At 37.2% G+C, this 25,594-nt stretch overlaps 1 protein-coding gene and 1 long non-coding RNA gene across 2 annotated transcripts; one reads left to right on the top strand and one right to left on the bottom strand.

Annotated features, from left to right (window-relative positions):
* The first annotated feature begins 5,714 nt into the window (after positions 1 to 5,714).
* On the top strand, positions 5,715 to 7,972 carry LOC110870955. Its single transcript, XR_002553373.2, has 2 exons — positions 5,715 to 6,742; positions 6,829 to 7,972. It is a non-coding gene; the product is annotated as an uncharacterized LOC110870955 (long non-coding RNA).
* Positions 7,973 to 21,690: 13,718 nt separating this feature from the next.
* LOC110872431 lies at positions 21,691 to 24,035 on the bottom strand. Its single transcript, XM_022121222.2, has 2 exons — positions 23,583 to 24,035; positions 21,691 to 23,224 (listed from the first exon to the last, which is right to left on the bottom strand). The coding sequence occupies exons 1-2, from the start codon at positions 23,953 to 23,955 to the stop codon at positions 21,837 to 21,839; spliced, it is 1,761 nt and encodes a 586-aa protein (XP_021976914.1). The 5' UTR covers positions 23,956 to 24,035; the 3' UTR covers positions 21,691 to 21,836.
* Between the last annotated feature and the right edge of the window lie 1,559 nt (positions 24,036 to 25,594).

The following is a 25,594-nucleotide window of genomic DNA, read 5'->3' on the forward strand; positions in this document are numbered from 1 at the left end:
AAGTCAAGCAGGGACTAAAAGTGTCAAAAAGTGCACAAGTTTGCATTTTTGCGCATATCTTACGTTCTGAATACATCCGGACGTCCAAAAATTTATGTAACCACTAAAATATTTTATTTTAGTGTTTGGCTTTATAAAATTCCATTCGTCGCGTAATTTGGATCGTTTTTCGCGTCCGTTCGTGTTTCGTCGTAATTAGTCGAACAACGTGACCGTACGGCCAAACGAACTGACGTCCGGCATATTTTTGAGCATTTTTTATGTTCCCTATGTTTAGGCATCATTGTAGAGCCTTGAAAATGGCTTAACGGGCCTTAACCGTGTCAAAAAGGACCTTACAAGCCTACAGGGACTAAAACTGTAATTTATGAAAGTTGATGTGCTGATTACCAGCTTCAGAAACTTGTGTGCAGCCCTGGTTTACAGCCATATCTCACATACTTCAAATCTATGGGCTGTTTTGCTGGTATTAATAGTTGGTTTTACACATGTGTTGATCCTATAATCCTCCTTAACACATGTCAATCATCCAAGTTACCCCAAAGATCTATAAATAGGGGTGAAATTCATTTGATCAATCACACCATTCCTTGCAATCTGCTCTTTCTTGCAAAACTAAGAGGATCCTTAATCTTTGGGAACCTCCTTTCAGTCCATTGGACCCTTTGTAAGCATCCCTTTTCATGCCTAGTTTAGTTTATTGGTTTTTAAAGCCGAAAAAGTCAAACGTTTCGTTAAACGCCTTGACTTTTAAACGGTCGAGCCATGGTTTGCAACGAACATGGCTACGTGATCGTAATTTGGTAGGTATTAAACCCTCAAAAGGGCACCTCCTAATTACCACGTTTGCTTAGTTAATTGTCGGGTCAAAGTAATTAGAATAAAAGTCAAACGAGTCGTTTTTAAATAAAATTCATAACTAATAAGGTAAAAGCAATAAAATTAGTTTTGTCACTTTAATAACTTGGTAAGTATTAATTGAACTTGTCTAGGCATGTTCAACCCGACAATTCTGAGTTTAGGCACGGTTCGGAACCGAAAGTCGCAAAAGTTGACTTTTGCTTTGACTTTCAGTTCTGACCCGATTTAGATTAGTTTAGATATGCCTTAGGATTCCTTTAGGACCGTATTATATGTTAGTATAACCCTCTGAGGTTATACAACTTGGTTCCATAGAAATCCTAGTTCATTACATGTTTCCGTTAATTGCTTAAATGTGGACCATTATGCCCTTTTGACCTTAAAACGAGATTTTTGAAAATGTGAGAGGACGAAAACCTTTGTTGCTGATTTATAAACTTGTCCTAAAAATTTGACATCAGTTTGAGGCCTAGATTAGGAGTTATGCTCAATATCGTAATTAAGAAGCTTTTTATTAATTTAACGGCATAATTAGCATAAAGCCTATCTAAACCCAAATTTTGACACCAAACTTTTTACCCACTGATGTAATATAATATTTTGGGGTTTTTGAAGATTTTTATTTATTTTTAAGCTGAGCATAACATAGGGTTCTTGCTTTAATCCGGTAATTGTCGGTTATACCCTTTTCTTGCATAAAATGGGTTTTACATAATATTTTGATGCCAAACTTTTTGCTACTGATTTTATATGATAAATAAAATATTTTGAACCTTACAAACTGATCAGAAACTCAGATTTCCTGTTATAACCTGGAAATCGCTTAAAACCGACTTTTACGCGTTTTAAGCGCATAGTATGGGTTAAACCTATTTTTAACATATAAAACTTAATACCTACTGATGTTTTAAGTAAATTTTTATAATTAAACAGTAAGCAAAAGTTTTAAACTCAAATTTCTAAATTTGACCTTTAAAGCTTATGTGAAATTACCAAAATGCCCCTACGGTGCATTGTTTGGTTATAAATGGTAAATTTCACATAAAGGCAATACTCTACTGTTATGACCTGCAAAAATAATTATTTTTACTGATCATATCAGACCTGAACCTCAGATTTATATTTAATCCCTTTTATAACCTTTAAAATGACCAAAATACCCCTGCGGAGCATAATTTGAGTTTAAATCCATTTTGGGCATAATGGAAGGTATCCTACTGATATCACAACATATTTAAGGCATATTAACTTAGGAAACCTGTTCATGACTCATTTGTTTGCCCGTTATGCATTTTTCGCGTTCGGTTCGGTTTATGTAACTAGTTTGCATAAATTAACCAAAACGGGTCAAACCTTATCATTTTTATCTCAAAATCCAGAATGTGTTTAGTTTACTCATATTATACAAGTCTCCATACTTGTCGGGTCTAAATCACATTCTAATCCGGTCTTCGCTTAATCTTGCGTTTTGAACCGTAAACCTTTCCTTAAAACTAACCGGTCTAAGTTAAAGACTTAAATAAGACTCGTTAGGAATCTAATAAGTTAATAAAACCTTCGTTCCAGATTGAGAGCCCCAATAGAGGTACTTGTGCTTGCTGATTAGAATATACGGTTGAGTATAGATTGCATTTTAAGCTCAGGTAAATACTTTTAACTTATTTTCCCTATACGGGCTTGGGATACGGTATTATAATAATACCGCTTGGTCGGGTATTGAATGTTTAATCGGATTGTGATTATATTATTGAGGTAACCCGTTTTAATCTGTCTTGTTTGAAATAAAAGCCTTTGGGGGTTAATGACCATGTCTCAGATATCCTTGGCATTATTATAAAGAAAGGGCCACGTCTTAAGCATGGGGTGTAGGCATACACCTGACAGTTGCATAAGGGAAACGATATCTCACTCTCATGTGGGCCTATACTTGTGGGGTGTCTGTTAATCTTGACCCGGTTTCTAACATCGGGCCCTAAATGTATAACGAACATGTAAATCTGTATACAAGATTATTTTTATATAATTGTCCCAAGTTATAAAAGATATTTTGTGCCTTGTGCATTCAAATCAATTTTCTTAAACATTTTCAAAAGAGTCAGTTAATTGTATTTACCAGTGTAAACTGACGTATTTTCCAAAAGGATTAAGTGACAGGTACTGTACATAATTGGCTGGGAGCTCAGGGCATTAATAAGGAATCTTGCAAGTTCTAAGCGTCCAAAGTCTGTTGAACAGTGATTATAATTCTGTTTAAGATCCGCCTGTGGATCAATATACAACCGTTGTGTAATACTCTATTATACTTTCGAATCGGCTTGTGTTATTATTACTTTAGACTTCCGCTGTGCATTGAACTGTGAATTATTTGACTATGATGATATCAACTACGTCACGATACTCCCCACCGGTAATACGTGGAAATATCAGGGTGTGACATAAAGTTTAAGGACCTCAAGGTATGATTTTTAGTTAATTAGGTAGGGAAATGTTTTATGAACAATTAGAAACAAGTTTCAAGTGAAACGGATGCAAAACGAGCAAGTTATGCGAATTTTGGTATTAAAATGGAAAGCTTATCTGGGCGCTAGCATAATTTACGGTAGCCAGCATAAGTTACGGTGGGTGCTGAAGCCATTTTTCCACCGTAAGGCAGTAGGTTATCACCATAAGGATTTCATGGCCACCGTAAGCTACGGTAGCTACTATAACTTACGGTGGAGGCAGATACAAAATAAAAAGTTTATGCAATTCTTCGTTTTTCTTCGAATTCGGGCCCCTTGAACCCATCCCAAGCCCCGATAAGTCTATAATGTACCTCAGCCCTACCAAATGGCTTGATAAGCTACAGGTGAGTATGGAACTCATAGTTAAGATCCGAAATGTACCCGAAAGTCACTTAAAAGTGTTTAGGAAGCGTGAGTAAGTAATTATAAATAGGAGTAGGTATGTATGTAAGTTGTTCACTCATGTATTACTACTCGGAGGTTGAAATTAGGACACGTCAGTAAACCATATTGAATTGTGTAAGTGCTACGTATGAGCTTGTATATATGTACATATGTAAGGGTGTATGTATTAGATGACTATAAGTATACACACGGATGTACGTAGGCACGATGTAGTATTTATGGTACACGAAGGAATGGGGTTTGAGTATATGTATACATAGCTTCAAAACGTTTGAGTATTAAGTTGCTAATAATATGCCTTGAGAATGAAATGAGATTTGCATGTATGCTATTGAAATCCTTGTGCAGTTTTGAGGAATTGGAATGCTAGATTGTACGTGGAAGAACGATCAAAATGAGTTGCAAGAATAGAAAGAATGCGGCGTGGTCAGTTAATTATGTATGATAGATTATGAATTGTAGTTATCAAATTCTAAGGATGTGCATGTTTGTGGTGAATGTAGGTTACGCAGATTAACATTGGCATAAAGTATTGGAGGATTGAAGATCGAGTCAAGAGCAAGAATTGTACGGGAAGAGTAGTCACATAACTAGGGATTTTATATGTGAATGGATGCGATAATTAAGAATGAACAATGTAAATCTTTTAGTCAAGTATTAAATATTTCTAGTATTAGACATCAAGTATGTTACATGGCTAATAAAGAAAGAAAATTTTTGGGCTCCTATTTCCGCTACGTCGTTTTCAAGTTATTAATTGTTAGGGTGTTACACTTAGATGGTCGCGCAGGGTCGGAAAAATTACCAGATTATATAAGTAAGAGTATGGTACCGCGCACGACCTGATTGGTAGGCGCATGTGTTTGGGACCATACTGTTTTAGTTATCCATTAAACTTTTACTAAGAGAATTTAAAAATATTAAATTTATTAATTTACAGTTTTGTTATCTTAATTTGGTTTGACTGATTGATAACACAATACTAATTAATGTGTTCAACGGATAAGGTAGACGAGGTTGCTTTGATAATTTATCACAAAATTTGTATATTATACATCTATACTATATTATAATACATGAGGGAGGGGTATTTTAAGATACCCAAAAAATAAGAACTTTCCCCCCTTTATTTATAGATAGACCCCTAAAATGAGGGTAATTTGGTCTTTTAAACACTATTTATTTTTTAGCCCCTTAACTTATTACACTTAAATCCTTGAGTTTTAACAAAATTATGGACAATTAGTTACACTTTTCTCACTCTACAACAAACTTATAATTCTTTTACATTTCTTGATATATCTTATAAACTATAATGTTTAAAAAAAATCTAAAGGTACCGTGACGACCTACTCATTTTTGTCGACGTTTCGATAGTTGTCTTGTTCAGTATTGACGTGCGGATTAAAATGTACAAGTAGATGATAAATTCCGTCAAAGCCACAAAATGTTTAATAGCTAATTTGTTATAGAGATTTATTTAAAAAATATATATATGAACACATGCGTGTAAATATACCCATGTGATATTTTATGATGAGTTAAACATATATAATCATTTAATGAGTTAAATAATTGGTTCTATAACATTTTCGTTCCAAAATTTTTAAAACTAAAACTATTGTCAAATAATTGATTGAACAATTTCTTTATATTTTAGTCAAATTTTAACAAAACTTCCTAATTTAAAGGATTAGTCAAATGTGAAATGTCAACAAAAACTAACAAAACTCTCTGAATTAAAGGTTTAGTCAAATATGATAGAAACTAACAAAAATTCCTCATTTAAAGGATTATGCAAATTTCAAAAAAAAAAGCTAACAAAATTTCATCAATATATTTTTTAATTAAAATACCCAAAAAAATAAGAACTTATTTATTTATTTAATGTATAAGGTAGAAACTAAAATTTTAACCCTTGATCTTAATTACCCTTTTTAACTCCCTCAACTTTAACAACCAAAGCACTTAATAAGCTGGTTACATGAACGGGGCTTCTCAAATTTTGAATTCCTCTTCTGCCGTTCTCTCTCTACATTCAGATCTAGGGGATTACATAAAATAGAAGAAAGGATCTGGATGAAACCCTAAAATGTTCTGCAGTTCTCTCTCTAAGATCACTAGCTACAACAAATCGATAGGTGATTAAAATGGTTGAAGTGGTTGTCTTCTTGTTTGCCACCAGCGGTGGTGATTGACGGTAGTTTTGGCAAAGCTCCGGCAGTGGTTTATAGAAGTGGTGGTAGCCATCTCCAACTTGAGCAGAGGAGAAGAAAGTCCAATTTTGACTTTTAGAAGTCAAATGAGTTGGTTTCCTTGATAAGAAAACTTGGGGAACTTGTTTGATTTTAACAAAAATAAATGACTTTTGCATTTGAATTATTTATGCAGATGCAATTTAACTATTTTAGAGCTACATGGGTCAAGATTTTTGGGTCAATTTTGAATTTGGAAAGCAACAAGGTTGATTTCTGAATAACTAAAGTTATTGAAATTGTCAACTTGTGATGATTTACACAGAGGGTTCCCAATTTGCTTGAAGTGTGTCTTGGCATTAGTTCACAACTGATACTGATCCATATAATGTCACATATTCTCGCTTTTTACTTTTATTTTATTTGTTTTTTTTTAATCTTTTACGTGAACACAATCTTAGTTTACTTAATGAAGAGTGAAAAGATGTTTGATCACAAGGAGGCTTGATTTTTCTTTCTTAGGTATAAACATTTTATTTATACAATATATAACCTTATTTGTGTATTTAATTATTGATTCGGTAATCATTGAATTTGGACTTATGACATTTTTTTTATAAAGTTCATGAAATTATTGGGTTTTAAAGTTGATTACAGATTATTTGAATGATGGTTGGTGCAAGTTGAGAATGAGTACGGATCTATAGGAAAGGTGTATGGAGGTGCAACTACATGACTTGGGTTGCAAACATGGCGGTTAAATTGGACACCCCACGGGTAATGTCCCGTTCACATGTTAGCCTTTATGAGCTTGGGCTAAAAGCCCGCTTGATTTTAAATATTTGTTCGGGCCTTCTTGGCAGATAAACACATGCAATGGTCTTTAGTGTGATGACTTTTTTCCCAACAAGCCCAGAATTTGGACCGAGGCTTGGAGTGGCTGGTATGTAATTTTGTTTACTTTCTTTTGTAACTTCATCAAGATCATATGCTTATGGGGTCATAATCAAGTTGTAACACGGCGTTGGGTTGTAGTAATTGGGTTGTAAGTGTTTGAAGTTGCTTATGACAAGTTGTTTATTACAAAAAACACATGCATTTATATATTGATGATTAAGAGTTTTAAGCAACAAAATAAAAAGTTTTATGTGTACGCAGCAACAATAATTCGTGAAAAAAAAATTCATCTGCTTTATTGGCACTTATATACCACATAGAAACCATAGATTGTACACATGTGCTGGTTCGCGTTATGCTTATAGTTTCTCTTGCATTTTCATGTTTATAATTTGTTACAAAAGTATAACGGAATCTAGCCTTTTACAATTTTCTTTTCTGAAATTTATGATTATTCAATGTGTTAATCTTGTTAACAAAACTATGATATTTCAACCAACTTGACATGTTTTAGCCAAGTTTTTTTTATTTGACCCGGTATAAGCCATGTTTAGATAGACCGGTTGAAGTTGCCATATCCAAAGTACACATAAATACATTATCGAGTAACTGCAAAATCTTTATTGCAGTGTAGTCACAATTCAAAAGCAAATGGCACCAAGATGCTTGAGGAGGTTGAAAGGTATGTATCGACTACAGTAAAAAAACGAGAATAAAATGGAGTTTAGTAGGATTCTGGAAGCTACTAAGGTTTGTTTTCGTCATAAAATAACTGTTTTATTTAGCCTTTTTAAGATCAGATGAGTTATAATATGTTTTTATTTTCATCATTTTTAGGCCAACTTTAATATGAAGGTATAGGAAGAAGAGGGGCGGTGGAATTATGGGTTCCAAATCTCAGGCAAAAACGAAGGCGAAAGAGCGGGTTTTGGCCAAGGAGGTTGCTCAGAGAATGAATTAGATGTTTTGGTATTGTATTGCATTGCATGCATTTGATGATGTCTTGTAATGCTTTGCATTTAGGAACTTGTGTTTTTAGAACTTTAAATGGTTGTTTGATACTTCTGGAAGTTAAAATATTTAATGTTGAACTTGCTTTTGCAGTTTTGATCCAATTTAGTGTGTTTGTTTCATTTTTTATTATTAATATGAACCTACCTTTAACATAATATTTCACAATAAGTAGGTTTCATTTACCATCTTTAAACAAAAGATCAACATAAAAAGACAATGGAGGGTTAGAAAAATATTGTATTCACAAAATTGGTAACTAAAAAAATTTAAATCGGTTAGTACCATGGAAAAAAAGTGCTCGTGGCTTTAACGCCAGAGGCTTGTTTAGGTTTTGGCTTTGGTCATTGAACTTTGTTTGAATACAACAGGCGGTTATACAAATAAAAAACTACCGGAAACGAGTATCACAATGCAAAGTGTCGCCCCCGCCGCATCGCGCGGGCACCTTACTAGTGTCTTATAAATCGCTTTATATAGGACAACCCACCAATTACCATCAATGGCACTTTATATCATAAGCACAATTACTTGATTTGTATACGTCTGATCATAGTCACATCTACGTATGAATGCCAATCTTAAGGGCGTCTACAATGCATATATTTAGTCTAATATATAGTTTATTTTAAGTTTTAAACCTAGAATTCATTACATTGTATTCTAAATTGTTATGTTTGATGTTTTTCTTGCAAAACAATCCAAAATATCACACCTTAAGTTCAAAACATGATGCACACATGTCAATTTTTATGTCTTCTCATACTTCTTACAAAAAATGTCCTTTTGTTAGAAACCTAAACATATATATACATGGAGGGTCGACCAAGGGAGGGCAAGCCGGCCTTAGCCCTGGGTCAACCCACAAGTCTTATTTTTTGCAAAAAAAAAAAAAATGAAAGGATTTTAATTTAATTAGTCAGCCCTAATTATCTTTATACAAGTTTATGCCTAAATTTGGGATTAAATTTCCTAAACCCTAGATTAGACTATTGATGCATTGTAATTGTAACTCCTTATAATTGTAGGTCCCTTTCCGGAGGATGACGAACCTAAACCTTGTTATACAAACCTACTAGCGAGTGCGGAATCCAAGCTAGTAAGCAAACCGAGATGAAGCAAGTAGAGAAACAAACACACAAGAGTTCACCGATTAACACCACTGTATTAATATGTATGAAGGTTCCGGTTACAAGCACAATGTTTACAAATCTAACTTGCAAACTCTCACTATGTGTATGTGTGTTTCGGACAGAATGCTCTCAGCTCTATCTTTCTGTCTCTGTGGGAGTGTCTATTATTTGAACTCAACACACTGCATGGGTATTTATACCCAGCCCATGATGTCTGGTCCGAAGGATCCGATAGATGGTCCGAAGGATCATCTATCGATGACAAGCCAATCGAAGGATCAGCATGTACTTCGAAGGATGATGTATCGATCATCCATCGAAGGTTCATCTTTCGATCACCTCGAAGGATCAACATTATCCTTCGAGTGCTATCCTTCAAGCTATCCTTCGAGCAATCCTTCGACACAGACAATCATCTTTCAACATTTACAAACTGTTGCCCAAGTCAAACCGGAGGAGGGTTGACTTGGTCAACTTACAACACTAAACAGGACATCGTTTACATCGTGACCGAATACAGACAAAGTACAGACACAAGTGCACCAACAAACTCCCCCTTGGCTGTAGCTTTGTCTTTATCTTCTATAGTTGTAGACTCATCTCGGACTTCGATGGTCTTTGGTCTTCGAGTTCTCAAAACTCTGATGTCCTTTCAAGTCTTCAATGTCGGAGGATCTTGAAAGTCTTCACGTCTTGAAAGCAGAGAGTGTATCAACAAACTACCCGTATCATGTAGGAAGTGTGTTGACAAACTCCCCCTTAACATAAGCTCCCCCTTGAGCTATGCTCGTGAATGACTTGATCTTTATGAAGTGAGATCCTTGTGGTGTTGATGATGGCCAGCGGCAACTCGATCATCTTCATCTTTTGAGCGCCTTCTCGTCGTGTCTTCATTCCGAAGCTTTGTCATCGACCATGTTCTCCTAGCCTTTAGAATCTGCACATGCAAGAAATCTAAACGCGTAATGAGAACACTGCTTGGAATATAGTTAACATAAACAAATGACACACTGATGACCATGTCACAATCAACCACCGTCCGACAGTTTAAAAGTTTAATAAATTTGTCAATTTTAGTTTTAACTTTCAAAACTTGCAAATTTTGACCGTTTATGAAGATTTAGTCAGTTCGGTTTTCGTTCAGGTTTCAGGTAACGAAGACTCGAGCTCCAACATCGTACGATCGAAAATAAGGTAGAAGAAAAATCCTTTTGGCTTTTATAAAGTTTATATTAAAACACTCCTAAAATCTTTTTGGTATTTTTGAATGAATTAAAAGGAAACAATTTTAATATCCTTTGAGTGTTATCAAACGACATCACCGCTAATGTCGTGCTGATATGCACCAAACGACGAAACTGTTTAAAAGAAAACAATAAAAGTTAAGCAGTAAATAAATATATACAGACATTCTTTTTGCGAGTTTCGAGGGTAAGAGAATCATATCAGTGTACGGTCATGCCAAAACACTCTTGTTGTTCAGTTAGTTAACATTAAGATAAGCATCCTATAACAATTATCGGTATTGTTGTCCACTTAAGCTCAACTTATCAGATGTAATCATGGTGAGGGGATACGTTAAGGTATGATTTATACTTACCGACCAGTGTTCATCCACATCACGACACATTCCCGTATCAAGGTATGCACGAGAGTTCATCTTACCGGTGAGTATACCGATTATCATCTGTTTGACCGTATAAAATGTGAGATACTCACTTATTTTGATTTGAAAACAAGCCCTATGTGATATAATCACTTATTGATGAGGAACTTGATTTTCGTATGCATGAGGGCACAGGTGCAAGTCCGTGAACAGGTCAGTACTTCCGTACAGCAGAGAGACGAACTTGACACCCGGATAAATGTGATATTTTATCATTTATTTGTTTGGACATGTGATTGTTTATCACTTATTGAGGTCGAATGCAGTATGTGTCATGTACACGTATGTATAGTATCATGGAAGATCTAGACTTGCGTCCCCGTTATTTTTCCGGTAAAAGATACAACCATGATACCCAGATGATAAGCAGCATAAAGACCGAATATCTCAGAACCTCGGCAATCTATCAAACGAAATTTCGGTACTAAGACCATATGCCAATGAATGGTTCCTACCTGGTCTTCAGTCGATTAAGATTTATATCACCCTGCACACTTTAAAATGATTGTGAGCCTACCGATACATCTTATATAGAGCTGCTTATCGTTTTACACTTAAGGTTTAAAGAGGTTTGGATAGACCACTGATGTACTATCATTTTCTCTTTTGCTCGCCAGGAAACTCATTTTTGTTTTTCTATTGTTTTTGTGTTTTTGAAATTTTTCGATGTTTTTGGATTTTCAGATTTTTGGATTTACTCCCCCTAAAATCAATAAACTAAGATAAATTTAAAACACACAAAGATATTTACAAAAATGATTTTCCGATGTTGGTTTACTCTTGCTTGACCTTAATGCCATTGACCAATAATAAGAAGTCAAATCTAGATTTGTCAAAAGCTTTGGTAAATAAGTCGGCACGTTGGTCATCGGTGTGGACCTTAACAACATCGATTAGCCTTTTCTCAAAGCAATCACGTATGAAGTGATATTTGATTTCGATGTGTTTGGTCTTTGAATGCTGCACAGGATTTTTAGTGATATCTAAAGCAGCAGAATTATCAACGTAAATAGGAGTAGTTAGGAATTCAAAACCGTAGTCCCGCAATTGTTGTTGGATCCAAAGAACTTGGGAGCAACAACTTGAGGCAGCAATGTATTCAGCTTCGCATGTTGATGTAGCGACGCATGTCTGCTTCTTGCACTGCCATGTGACTAGGCGATTTCCTAAAAACTGACATCCAGCTGTTGTGGATTTGCCGTCGATTTTGCATCCGCCAAAATCAGAATCACTGAAAGCGACAAAGTCAAAGTTATTATCCCTAGGATACCACAGACCGGTGTCGGGGTAAGCCTTCAAATAACGAAAAATCCTTTTGACAGCTGCAAGATGTGAGGCCTTCGGGTTAACTTGATATCTAGCAAGCAGGCACGTTGGGTACATTATATCTGGCCTTGATGCTGTGAGGTACATAAGGGATCCGATCATCGCGCGATAGTATGAAGGGCTAACAGGTTCACCCTTCAAGTCTGGAGTAATTCCGTGATTAGTTGGCAGTGGGGTACCAATGGGCGTTGCATCGGACATCTGGAACCGGCTCAAGATGTCACCAACATATTTAGTCTGATGGATGAATATCCCAGACTCCGTTTGTTGCACTTGTAGGCCCAAAAAGAAATTCATTTCCCCCATAGCACTCATCTCGAACTTATCCTGCATGATGCGCTCGAAATTCCTACACAAAACATCATTAGTAGAACCAAAAATAATATCATCAACATATACCTGTACCAGAAGAAGATCTCCATCTTGTTCTTTGATGAAGAGAGTACAATCGATAAGACCTCTTCGAAAACCGTTCTCCAGCAGATATGTAGATAAGGTTGCATACCAAGCTCGTGGCGCTTGATGAAGACCATAGAGAGCTTTGTTTAGCAACCAAACCCGATCGGGATGGACAGGATCTTCAAAACCTGGAGGCTGTTCGACATATACCTCTTCTTCAACCACACCATGTAGAAATGCACTTTTGACGTCCATCTGGTAAACCTTGAATCCTTTGAATGAGGCATAAGCCAGAAAGATCCGAATAGCTTCCAGACGTGCAACTAGTGCATAGACTTCGTTGTAGTCGATCCCTTCAATCTGACGAAAACCTTGAACGACTAAACGAGCTTTATTCCGAATAACCACTCCACGGTCGTCTTTCTTGCATTTGAAGACCCATCGAGTGCCAATCTTCTTGTAATTCTCAGGCTTTTCAACAAGCTTCCAAACACCAAGCTTGTGAAATTGCTGTAATTCTTCCTGCATGGCTTCAACCCAAGCACTGTCTTTCAATGCTTCTTTCCACGACTTTGGTTCTTCTTGTGACACGTAACACGCATATAGCTGAATACAAACCAGCATTCCTGTTGTTTCTCAGCTGATTACGCGTCTGCACACCGCGATGGACATCTCCTATGATATTCTGCTGGGGGTGAGTATCGTGAATCCTCATTTCAGGATTATCTGGCACACGAGCATTGATACCCAAGTTGGTAAGATTAAGATCAACAACCAACTCCACACCAGGAATGTGGGTAGAGGTGGATGCATTCCCTTCAGCAGTATCTATATTCTGCGTATGAGGTGTATCTACAGAAGCACCTTGAACAGGAGCAGCTGGAGCCGAAGATCCTTCAGCTGCATCATGATATTCATCATCTTCAGAAGAGTCATTATAATCAGCAGCATCTTCATAAACCTCATTTTGAACCATATTGTTGACTGACGAAGAAGCTTGAGGGTCAACAACAATAGGTCTAACCAAAGGCGAGACAGCAGCGTTGTCACTTTCCAACAACATCCGAGCCGCTGCTGATTCTTCGTCAAAGGTTGGCAGATTGAAGGAGTCAAATAGCCCATCATAATCGAACATCCACGGATCACCCGGAGCCCTAACAGGACTCGTGTACCTTTGAACCCTAACTTCGCTCCATAGCTCAATCTTTTTGGTAGCTAGATTCCAAACACGAAAATTCGGAGTAGCATATCCAAGGAAGAAACCCTCGATAGCTCTTGCACCAAACTTTCCATCCGGCTCAATCATAGTACAAGGAGCACCAAACGGTTCAAGGTAAGAAAGATCCGGTTTCCTTTTCTGAAGGAGTTCGAAACAAGTTTTGCCATGTCTCTTTACTGTAAGAACTCTATTTAACGTGTAGCATGCAGCCGATACAGCCTCCCCCCAGAATTGAATAGGGAGTTCCGACTCTACTAACATTGTTCTTGCAGTTTCGATAATCGTTCGATTCTTCCTCTCCGCGACACCATTTTGTTGTGGAGTATATCGAGAACTGTACTCATGAAGAATGCCTTTAGAAGTACAAAACTCATCCATAACTTGATTCTTGAATTCGGTTCCATTGTCGCTTCGGATCCTTTTTACTTTCAACGAATAGAGATTCTCCAACATTGTAAGAAGATCCTTGAGGATGCCAGGAGTTTGACTCTTGTGTGCCATAAAGGATACCCAAGAAAATCTAGAGTAGTCATCAGTAACTACCAAACAATAGGCATCACCGAACGTTGTTTTGTGCTTCATAGGTCCAAAAAGGTCCATATGAAGACGTTCGAGAGGCATGCTGACAGTGTTGATTTTCTTCAAAGGGTGAGACTTCTTTGTTTGCTTCCCCTTTTGGCACGAGACACAGATATCTTGTAGATGAAAACTTCTCACAGGCACACCATTCACAAGATTATTTTTCACCAAATGGTTCATTTTTCTCAAGTGAATGTGTCCCATTCTTCTGTGCCAAGATATAGACTCCTTTTCCGTGGCTTTTGAGACAAAGCAAGTGACTTGTGCAGATGTTGTAATCGCTTGGCTCATGTCGAGAATATAAAGATCATTAACTCTCGGAGCCGATAAGAGAATCCATTCTTGTGGAATTTTGAATCCAGGTTTAAGCACATAGCAGCCGGCATCATCAAAATGCACGGTGAATTTCTTATCACAGATTTGTGACACACTGAGAAGATTATGATCAATTTGCTTAACATAATTGATCTTATCGAAGCACACCATACCATTTGAAATACTTCCTTCTCCAGTGATAAATCCGCCTTTGTCACCCGCAAAAGCAACATACCCTCCTCTAATGTTTCTCACGTCGTATAGGAGCCGTAAGTCGCCAGTCATGTGCCTGGATGCTCCACTATCAACAATCCAATGACTATTAATAGTTCCTCCTAGAACATCCTGCACATGTCAATCAAACACATTAGTTGAGAATGGGGACCCAAGCCTTAGTGGTCTTGGGTCGTCCCTTAGCATCACGAAACGTGAGCTCGATCTCTTGATGGTTTTCAAGAACAACTGCTCCCCCTGAATTGTCACCCGACTTAGGTAACCAAGTTCGTTTTTGCCTACCAGTTTTTGAAGATTCTGGTTTTACAGGTTGTGACACTCTTGGTTCCTTTTGAACTGTTTTAACTTCAGATTTTAAAGCAATCTCAACAGTTTTCACGTTTTTACGTCGTTGTTTAGTTTCTTGTTCTTTTACAGTTCGTTTATCATGTTTAGGTGAAACTGACCGACGTTGAGGGCGAACTGTTTCAGGTGGAGCTTTCTCAACAAATTTCTTCTGCGGAGCATTTGGGCAGTTTCTGATAATGTGCCCAATTTCTCCACATTTGAAACAAGTTCTCCTTTCAACAGACTTAGGAGAACTTGATCGACTATCAGATGTTGAACCTGCAGAACCTGAGGTACTTGCTCTTTCATCACACCCGTTTGTGTGTTGGGTGTAATTGTTATCACTGTTACGTTTCAAAATCTTGACTTGTTGTACAAAATCAGTGTTTGATTTGTTTTCAAAAGTCTCAATTTTATCTGTACCTTTTGATGCTACAAATTTAACATCTTTTCCTTTCTTCGTGTAACGAGCTCCTTTTGATACAACCTTAGCCTTTGGCTTTGGAGCTCGTTGTTGTTGTTTACCCTTAGAAGCAGTAGGTTGTTGAGTGGTTGGAGATTTTTGATTACCAAACCGTTTTCTAATCTCAGCCTTAGGAATTGGATCACATTGTGTTACCACAATTCCCGGAAGTGTTTTTCCCAAAAATTTGTTTGTGTTGTCTTCAAAGACTTTATCAATCAAAGATTGATTTACATTTTTAATTGGAAAAACTTGATCTGAGTAGATTTTATTATCTCCAACCAGTGTATACAACACATTACTGCTTTTAACAGTAGACATACATGTCTCATCAACTTTGACAGAATCAATCACTTGCTTCTTAACAGATGGAACATCAGGAGTATCAGGATCACAAAGGATGTGATTTTCTCGTGGAATATCTACTCCTTTCATCTTGCTAAGTGATTTATCCTGATCACTTACAGCCACTTCTGATTCATCATCCGATGTCTCATAGTCCTCGATAATTGGAGAACTTTGCTTCATGGATGATGAAGTTTCTTGTTCCTTAGAGGCTGCGTTTGAAGAATTGTCCGGTTTGAACCCAAGGCCAGTAGCAAACTCCTCAACATCAAGAGGCACACTGGGTTCATACCGAGGCATTTCTTCCTCATCAGGCATCTTGGTATAGTTGTTCATCAAGGGGGGCGGACATTTATTATACCCTATGCCTTTCTGATTTCCCTTTGGTTGTTGAACATCGATGATGTGATCAAGCACAAATTGGGAGTTAGAATAACTATCCAATTTCTGTTTGATCGCATCATGTTCGCATTGGGCAATGGCTAATTGCTTTTTAGTTTCTTCCACAATGTTAATATATTCATTTATACTCACTTGCTTGTGGTAAACTACTTTGTTAACCTCGGACACATCTTTCTTTAATGTTTCTATTACAGATTTAAATTCTTTTTCATTCCGAGTTAAAGCCATGTTTGCCTCTTTGCATTTCGACAATTCAATAACCAAATTCTGGTTATGACTATGAAGCTTTTCTGATTCAAGCTTCATATCAGCACATGATTTACACACAATAGGAGCAGGAGGTTCAGTATTTACCTGACTAGAAGAGGCTGAACCATTTGCCATAAAGGCGGTTTGAGAAGAAAAAGCTCCATCTTCAGAAAATAGCTTCTCCATTTCCTTTGATGCAGTAGCAGCCTTCCTAATCAGAATTGATTTCTGACATTTAAGCTCATCAGCTTCATTCAATAGATCCTGAATATCATCATCTCCTTCCTCCTTCTCTCCAGGCTCTGAGTGATTATCCCCAGAAACAGAGCCTTCTTCATCCGAACTTCCAGAATAACCAGAACTGTCATCACTTCCAGAAGACTCTTCTTTATCAACATGCTCGATGACCTTAGCATACAAAGCAGTTCCACTTCCCTGATCACCTTCACCAAACTGCACTGACCAGTCACATCCTTCATCAGCTTGAACAGCCAAAGCTCGATTGTGATTTGTAGTTCCAGGCTGTCCCTGATTGTTATTCACTGCCACCATCCTCCGTTCACGGTTTTCTTGTTGGGCATTCACATTCGTCTGGTTTCTGAAAGGGTTGTGATTGCCGTGTTTTGTTGGTAGAGTGCACTCACGTTTGAAGTGCCCTTTATTACCACAGTTGAAGCATGTAACGGCATTGATATCAAACCCATACTTCGTATCTTTCTTTCCTTCTAACGAAGTTCTACCAGTACGAGCCATGAAGTCTTTGGCCCTTCTAACCGCACTTGCAAAAGCCCACTTAATATCCATCAACTCCATTTCTTCCTTGTCGATCTGTTGGTAGTCTTCATTGGTCATATTGATGTTTCCAAGCTGACCTGCTACCAAACCACAGTAAGCACTGACCATGGTGTTGATAATTTCCATATGTTCCTTAGCAACTTCAATGCTAAGGTGTGAAAGATTTGAATTGTCGACTCGGATTGTGTTAGGATTTTGGGGTTGAGGTTTAGGATTGCTTGCATAATGAGCTTGCTGTTGTTGAGGTTGTGGTTGTGGCTGTGTTGGGACAGGAATGTAAGACCTCGGATCAAATTGAGGTTGTGGTGGAGCAGCTGTTGACTGAGGAAAAGGAAAGGAACTTGTGTTGGAGACAAATGCAGTCTGCAGTTTAGGTTGCTGGGCTGCAGCTGCTCTTGCTAGAGCATCGAAACCCGGAAGATACATTTCTGTATTTTGAGGGGCGGGAGCTCTCTTGGCTTTCCTGATTTCTTCATCATTTTTGTGTTCCAGCTTTTGAATGAACTCGTAGATGTTAACTTGATCTAGAGTTCCAGTATGCTTCAACAGCTCAATGAAAGAGCTCCACTTTGGAGGTAAGGCGTCAGCAAACCTACTCACCATGTCTTGTTGAGTAGAGACAACTCCATAAGCACACATTTCACTAATCAAATGATAGAAACGTGTGGTCATATCATTCAGAGTCTCGTTTTCCAAAAACTGAAAAGATTCAAACTCTTTCTTCAACAAATCATGCCGAGACTTTCGAGCAGCTGCATTGCCTTCTCCTCTAGCTACTAAACAATCCCACAATGCTTTCGTAGACTTGCAGTATGAGAACTGATGGTAGATGTCTTTATTGAGTGCTTGAGTAAGTGTGGCAAAGGCCTTTTTCTCCAATTCATAAGCCTTCTTGTCTTTTTCAAGCATATTGGCATAACCCTCAGAAGTGGACGCAGCAGTCTCCAGATTTTCATTGAATGCATTGATGAAACACGTCCAAAGATCGGTGCTTTGCCCTTGGACATACGTGTGAAAACGGTTTTTCCATGATGGAAACTCATTCATATGATTTAGCTTTGGTGGACGATTGTTACTGCCTGTTTCGCTTTCACTGATCAAAAGGTTTTGAATGCTTTGACTTTGATTGGATACCAAAGCCCATTGACTTGGACTGATTAATGGAGAAGGTAACATACTCTTTGCCCAATCTGCAGCAGTGACTAACTCTTGATTAGATCGTGAGTCCAAACTCCAATCCCAGGGACTTGTACAGCTCATTTTGATCAAATATTAATTGAGGATCCACACAAGCACAAACTGTTAAGTGTACACAGACACAAATCGAAAGATACAAGACTTGTTCGAAAGATCAAGATTTGTTCGAAGGATCAACAGTGATCGAAAGATTACTGTTGAGTTTCGAGCAAAGTCTTCGAAAGATTCACAATGAAAGATCCTTATCTTTCGAGCAATTATCACGAAAGATTCACACTTCGAAAGATATTTATCTCTCGAATACTGATCTCGAAAGATTCACAATGAAAGATCCTTATCTTTCGAGATGAATCCTTATCTTTCGGACAACTAACTTTCGAGAAGATTCCCTGGTTCGAAGGATAGATCTTTGACTTCGAAGGATGGGTCGAAAGATGATTATCTATCGAGCCTTCCTGATCGAAAGATGGTCTTTCGATGTCGAAAGATATCCTTCTAATCCTTCTGACACAACTGAAAAAGGTGACAGGTTGGTACGAAAGGTGATAGGTTGGTGTACCAACTTTCGACAGAAAGGATGTTCTGCCAACAACTTTTCACCAACCTTTTGACTTTCAAACAAGATTTCCCAAAAAGGCAAATCTTATCCAACAAGTCCAGTCACCGGAACACACCGGAAATATGGCCGGAAAAATCAAAGTCACTTAAAAACAAGTTTTCAAGTTACCCAACCCAACCTTGAACACTCCCGAAAGTTTAGAACTCGTTTTTCAGTTTTAAGATGCAAGAAAAACCACCAAAACGGGTGCTAAACCTAGTGTCCAAACACACCAAGAACTCGAACAACCCGGTTTTAAACAAGGTAAAGAGCCAAAGCTCTGATACCACTTGTAGGTCCCTTTCCGGAGGATGACGAACCTAAACCTTGTTGTACAAACCTACTAGCGAGTGCGGAATCCAAGCTAGTAAGCAAACCGAGATGAAGCAAGTAGAGAAACAAACACACAAGAGTTCACCGATTAACACCACTGTATTAATACGTATGAAGGTTCCGGTTACAAGCACAATGTTTACAAATCTAACTTGCAAACTCTCACTATGTGTGTGTGTGTTTCGGACAGAATGCTCTCAGCTCTATCTTTCTGTCTCTGTGGGAGTGTCTATTATTTGAACTCAACACACTGCATGGGTATTTATACCCAGCCCATGATGTCTGGTCCGAAGGATCCGATAGATGGTCCGAAGGATCATCTATCGATGACAAGCCAATCGAAGGATCAGCATGTACTTCGAAGGATGATGTATCGATCATCCATCGAAGGTTCATCTTTCGATCACCTCGAAGGATCAACATTATCCTTCGAGTGCTATCCTTCAAGCTATCCTTCGAGCAATCCTTCGACACAGACAATCATCTTTCAACATTTACAAACTGTTGCCCAAGTCAAACCGGAGGAGGGTTGACTTGGTCAACTTACAACACTAAACAGGACATCGTTTACATCGTGACCGAATACAGACAAAGTACAGACACAAGTGCACCAACAATAATGCCTGATAATAAAAGAAACCCAAGTTGTAGCACGTTGAACATGGATCAACCGACCAAACGACTTTAAATCCTAAATTCGTTTATGCTTTCGTATGGGTGTATTCAATCCTAACAGAAATTATATATTTTATAATGAAAATAACTTCAAATTAAAATAAGTGTAATGTAATGAAAATAACTTCAAAAATAAGTAAACTATATATACGATATGGCATAACTTGTGCGTTATATGCTTGTCACACAACATTTTACTAGAAGAAAAAGATAACCGTTTACGTAAAAAATATAAAGTAATAAGAGTTTTTTACATTAAAAAAAAAAAAAAAAAAAAAAAAAAAAAAAAAAACTGACAACACATACAATATAATATTTATTTTGAATTATGTTATATTTTTAATATATTTACAGCGACTTATAAATATAAAATAATATACATAAATAGAAAGTGTTTTTTTGGATTGGAATATGCTTTATTTATTTTGGATGACACATTGATCAGAGGAGTTTTTTTTTATTAATTTATCAAATAAATAATTGATAGTCTGATAGTCATATAAAATTCATCACTTTCAACATATGACTTTTAAATAAATCCAAGACTTTTGAGTCTATAGTTCTATATCTTAAAACAACTTATTCAAGACTTTTGAGTCTATAGTTCTATATCTTAAAACAACTTATTAGCACAAACACCCTTTAGTTTGTTGCTAACTATTTTCTGCATCGACTATTTCGAACTCTACTTCCAATATTTAAAACCCCACATGACCATGACGATAGGTATGAATCTTTTTTTTTTTTTTAAATCTATCACAAAAATATTCATACTTAATATAGTTATAATGAATCTTTTTTTAACAACCAACAAAAACCTCCATCATCCAGATAAACCTATTGGCAAAATGTTACTCACGTCTGCGAATGCAGACGACATAATGGTAACCCGACTTGCCACCATTCCAGAGGAAACTCGCCGTTCGAACCCATAACCTCCACTTTAGAAGATCATGGAGTTGTCAATACATCAGAAGGTACAAACAACATAAATCGATTTCCTATTATAAACCGAGTTAGGTTACACTTTTTCTAAACGTACATAATGGAACCTGGTAAACCAATCTTTACATTTCAAACAAGGTTCTATTTGTTTTTAAACACAAAATTTGATAATAAATCCGGTTTCTTTAATCTCCATATCTTTAGGCTGAGTAGTTTTTCAAATCTTGATTAGGTTGCTCATGTTAGTCTTCTTGTTCTTGGTTAGGTGATTACATCTTAACATAAACAAAATTATTATATTGAATAATGAATACAATTGTAATTTTATAATATGTCATCGTTCCCAAAAAACAGTCAATTATCAATTAAAAATATTATCAATACTCTATGATCAATACCAATAAACTATTACATTATCAATACTCTATAATCAATACCAATAAACTATTACATAGTAGATAAGATTCGGGTGCAACAATAAAGTAAAGTTCTCTAAAATGTTATTCTAATATTAGTAGCACAAAGGCTTAATTCGTCGTGATTAGCCTAAAAAGTTATTTTAATATTAATATCACAAAGGCTTAATTCGTCGTGATTAGCTGATTAAAACTTAAAAGTATCATAAACCTTTAAACTTATTAAAAACTTATATTATCTTTTCAACTAAAAGTATGTTACAAATGTATTTTTAGCTAACAATCCATTCCTTAATTGTGTAGTCCTAAAAATGTATAAAAAACAACGTATACAAACATCATAATCATCATGTTCCTTTTCCACCACCACCACCACCGTGGCCGCCACCGGCCACCGCCATCTCCTCCATCTCCGCCCTCTCAGCCTGCTCCCGGAACTTCTTATAAATATCACCGGCGTAAAACTTTCTAGTCCTCACCACCAAAATGAGCGAAACAAACACACCAAAAACAGTAGCCGCAGTTATAATAAGAAACGACACCTTATAACACTCAACTCCCACACAATCCAAAGACTCACCGGCCTTTCTAACGATCCCCAACACCTTCATCTGCTTCTCAGCCTCCACATCATACAAATGTCCGGCCACTTTCACGTTCAATATGTACAACCCTATCGGGCTAGCAACCGACCCGAAGTTGTACAAAGTTGAGTAGTATTTCAACCCGAAAATCTCGGATATGATTGCGAAAAGTAACGGCCATTGCGCTCCGAAGCAGAACCCGATGACAATCGATGCGAAGTAGAGCGAATTCGAGACCCCGAATGCGATTAAAATGTGTCCAACACAAGATAGAATTAGGGTTAGGGTTAGCATGAGAGGGCGGGGGAATTTGTACTTTTTTAGAAGGTGTTCTGACCCGAACCCGGCGGTGACCCGCCCGAGGTAGTTCCATATGCTAACTAGGGAGACAAAGGTGCTAATGCTCTTTTTTGGGTACCCGAGAGACTCGCCGATTTGGCCTAGGTTGTCGATCGCAGTTAAAGTGCCACCAACGCCGCAAATGGTCGCTAAAAATAGCAACAACATGTCTATGGAGAAGAGTGCTTGGAGGATCGTGTAGTCCTCACCTCGCTCGGGTGGTTGGAATGCGGTCCGGAAGCATGATGGTTCTTGTTCTTGCTTCGGTGGGGAGGGTGGTGATATGACGCTGATGGTTGGTGGTGGAATGGGTTTTTCTGTGACGACTTTTATTGGTGACGGATCATTTAGCGACAACTTTTTCGCTTTCCAACTATTGTACTCTTCTCTTATAACCACCGCGAGTGGCAAAAAGAGGAGGAAAACGACCACCGCAGCGCTACCAACGTACTCCCCACGAGCAAAGTGGGCAGTTTTTTCTACAATAATGATTATCATCAAGAATCCGGCGAGGCCGAGCGATATGTAAAGAAGATCATAGAAGACTTTGAGCTCGTTTGCTTGTCGTACGACCTTCATAATACGGATTGTACGTACAAACACAACGGAAATAACCGCTGGGAGCCAGCCAATGAGCAAAATGAGCGCTGGTTTATCGTCACCATAGACTGCCGAGTAAATTTGAGTGATGATGGCTCCACTTAGACCGACGAATCCCTTCAGAAGCCCTAGCACCACCCCTCGGCTCTCCGGAAAGTTTTTTACACATGTTACTAACGCCCCTGTGTTGGCAAAAGATTGCGAGTTTGCGCCTGCATACACAATCATGATATTAATAACAGATTTCCTTAAAGTAAGCATTTCAGGACTCTACAAAACAAAACAAAAAATTAATTTGTAGAGTCCTGAACTGCCATCTAATAAAAAAAACAAAACAAAGGAGTATCACGGGAAGAAATTTATTGAAGAATAATTTATCACCAATCCAAAGCTTTTAAGTGTTGTCCGATAATTTAGCGACGGAACCCACGAAACCCAATATAAAAAAATAAAAAAAAGCCTTTTCATTTTTGTCACAAAGTTTAACTTGATCCTTTAGTGATATTCCTTTTCGTAGTGGGACAGGAACTTGTTAAACAACCTTTTGTAAAGTTTATAACTGAATCTCACCTATACAGATGTATAGACACATTTGCCAAACAGTTGGCTTAGCAATTCTTCTAGTCACACCCAACCAAATCATAAAATACCCAAAAAAATTGAGTACAGATCCGATAGAGAGGACGACCCACGGCGGTGTAACCTCCGCGATAAGGCCGGAAAGTACTCCGACATTGCTGCCGACATCCTTAAAGAAAGACAGCAAATTGAGGGTACTTTGGTCGTACCCCAGGACTGTTTTGATCTCAGAGGAGTAAAGACCAAACATGTATGTGGCTCCGGCGGCCGACATGATCAGGAAAGAGGCAAACACCATGAACCATCGGCCGTTTAGGATTTGGAGGGCTAAGGAACCCATATCCGACCGGCCTCCGGTCGTCATTGTCTCTACAGACTACTAGTGATAAATGAGACAGGTTGTATGTTAAAACTAGATTGGTGCGGTCTGGGGTATAACACAAATCGTGTGGACAATATATAGGAAATATGTGTGTCTTAAGAGTTGACTATATGTGTTGGAAGTAGACTTAATTTGTCTATACATGTATGCAACTTGGTAGGTGTATACATATATACAACTGTGTTTTCAGTCTTGGCGTTCTAACAAATGGTTCAAGAATTATTATTTACTTGTATTATGTTTTGTCGGCTGATGTTTTATATTATGGAATCAAAGCATAGTTGTGAGGTGGATGGATTTAAATCTAGTGTCAAATCTCCCTCAAAAAGACAATTATCTCAATTTTGATACATAAAAATTAAAAAGCGCTCCCTCTCTCTCCTTGAGATTTTCAGGTTAAAATTTAGGCTGAGTTTTGGAACGATGAATAGGACTGAAAATGATTGTAATTGTCTTGTTGTTAATGTATGTATGGTATCAAACTCAAATATCTAAGTGTTTTGTTATTTTAAGTTAGTTTTGAGGAATTGAGGGTTTAAGTAATAAAATGTAGATGCATAAGTTTGATGAATATATAAAACAAGTGCAATTTCTCACATCTTGCGGGTTGTATTCAGTCGGTATTAGTTAGGTTCGTTATAGTATCTGTACGATACAAACACCCGGTATAGCAACCGAAAGCGATATGCTTAAGAGGATATTGACATGTGTTTTACATCTATTGAAGACTATAAAAATGAATACGAGAACCAGTTCAGATAAAGATAATACTGATACAGAGATGTTATTTGGTCAAAATCGGTTTGGTTCGTCACGACACCGGATGGTATTGGTTTGATTCGTCATGGTAAAGAACAAATAAAATCTACTTTTATCAAAACATATATAAACATAAGTATGTCGCAACGGTGTATTCAAATTTTTATAAAACTTATAATTATATTAATAAAATAATTAAAAAAAGATAAACAGTGTCAATTTATACAAATAAACTGGGATGCGTGTTTGATGATATGTATATTTGTGATTTGGTCATTTGTACATAACTATTCACAACTCAGTTAGAAGCAAAATTTATATTGAGACCTAGATAAAAATAAATGAATATCACTTTTCATCCTTTATGTTTTAACGTTTCATCAGGCGGTGTCTTTTAACTACTAAATTACATCGTCTGTCATTTGCATTTGCACACGATTAGAAGCGGTATCCTTAGTTCCAATCTCAGCTATGTTTTGTTGTTAAATCCCCTGTATTATTTTGTTTTTACAACCTATTTAATGATTTCATTTACGTTTACCCCCTTTTTAATTTGTTTATTACAATGTTTGTGGTGTTACAAGTCTATGCTCTTTACATTAGTTTCCGTCCCCTAAACATGTTACACATCCAGTAGTTGTGGGTAAACGTTTTCATTACTCCATCAGATTCCCAAATGAGCTTTCGAACCTTCTGGTGTTTCCATTGAACATCTTGTTTGGTGATGGACAAAATTGTGACAGGGGAAAATTCATCTATTACTTTTTCATGGCATTGGAGAAAAAATAACATCTCTAACATCGAGTGTGATGAGTTAAACGATTTAAAGGAGATGTTATCTCTTTTCCCATTTCGAAATGTG

The sequence above is a fragment of the Helianthus annuus genome, chromosome 8 (genome assembly GCF_002127325.2).
Source record: "Helianthus annuus cultivar XRQ/B chromosome 8, HanXRQr2.0-SUNRISE, whole genome shotgun sequence".
Lineage (NCBI taxonomy): Eukaryota > Viridiplantae > Streptophyta > Magnoliopsida > Asterales > Asteraceae > Helianthus > Helianthus annuus.

Coding starts and splice junctions, on each gene's coding strand:
- LOC110872431 (XM_022121222.2), bottom strand. CDS start 23,955: ATGACGACCGGAGGCCGGTCGGATATGGGTTCCTTAGCCCTCCAAATC. Junction 23,225..23,582: donor GTGTCTATACATCTGTATAG/GTGAGATTCAGT, acceptor TTGTGTATGCAG/GCGCAAACTCGCAATCTTTT.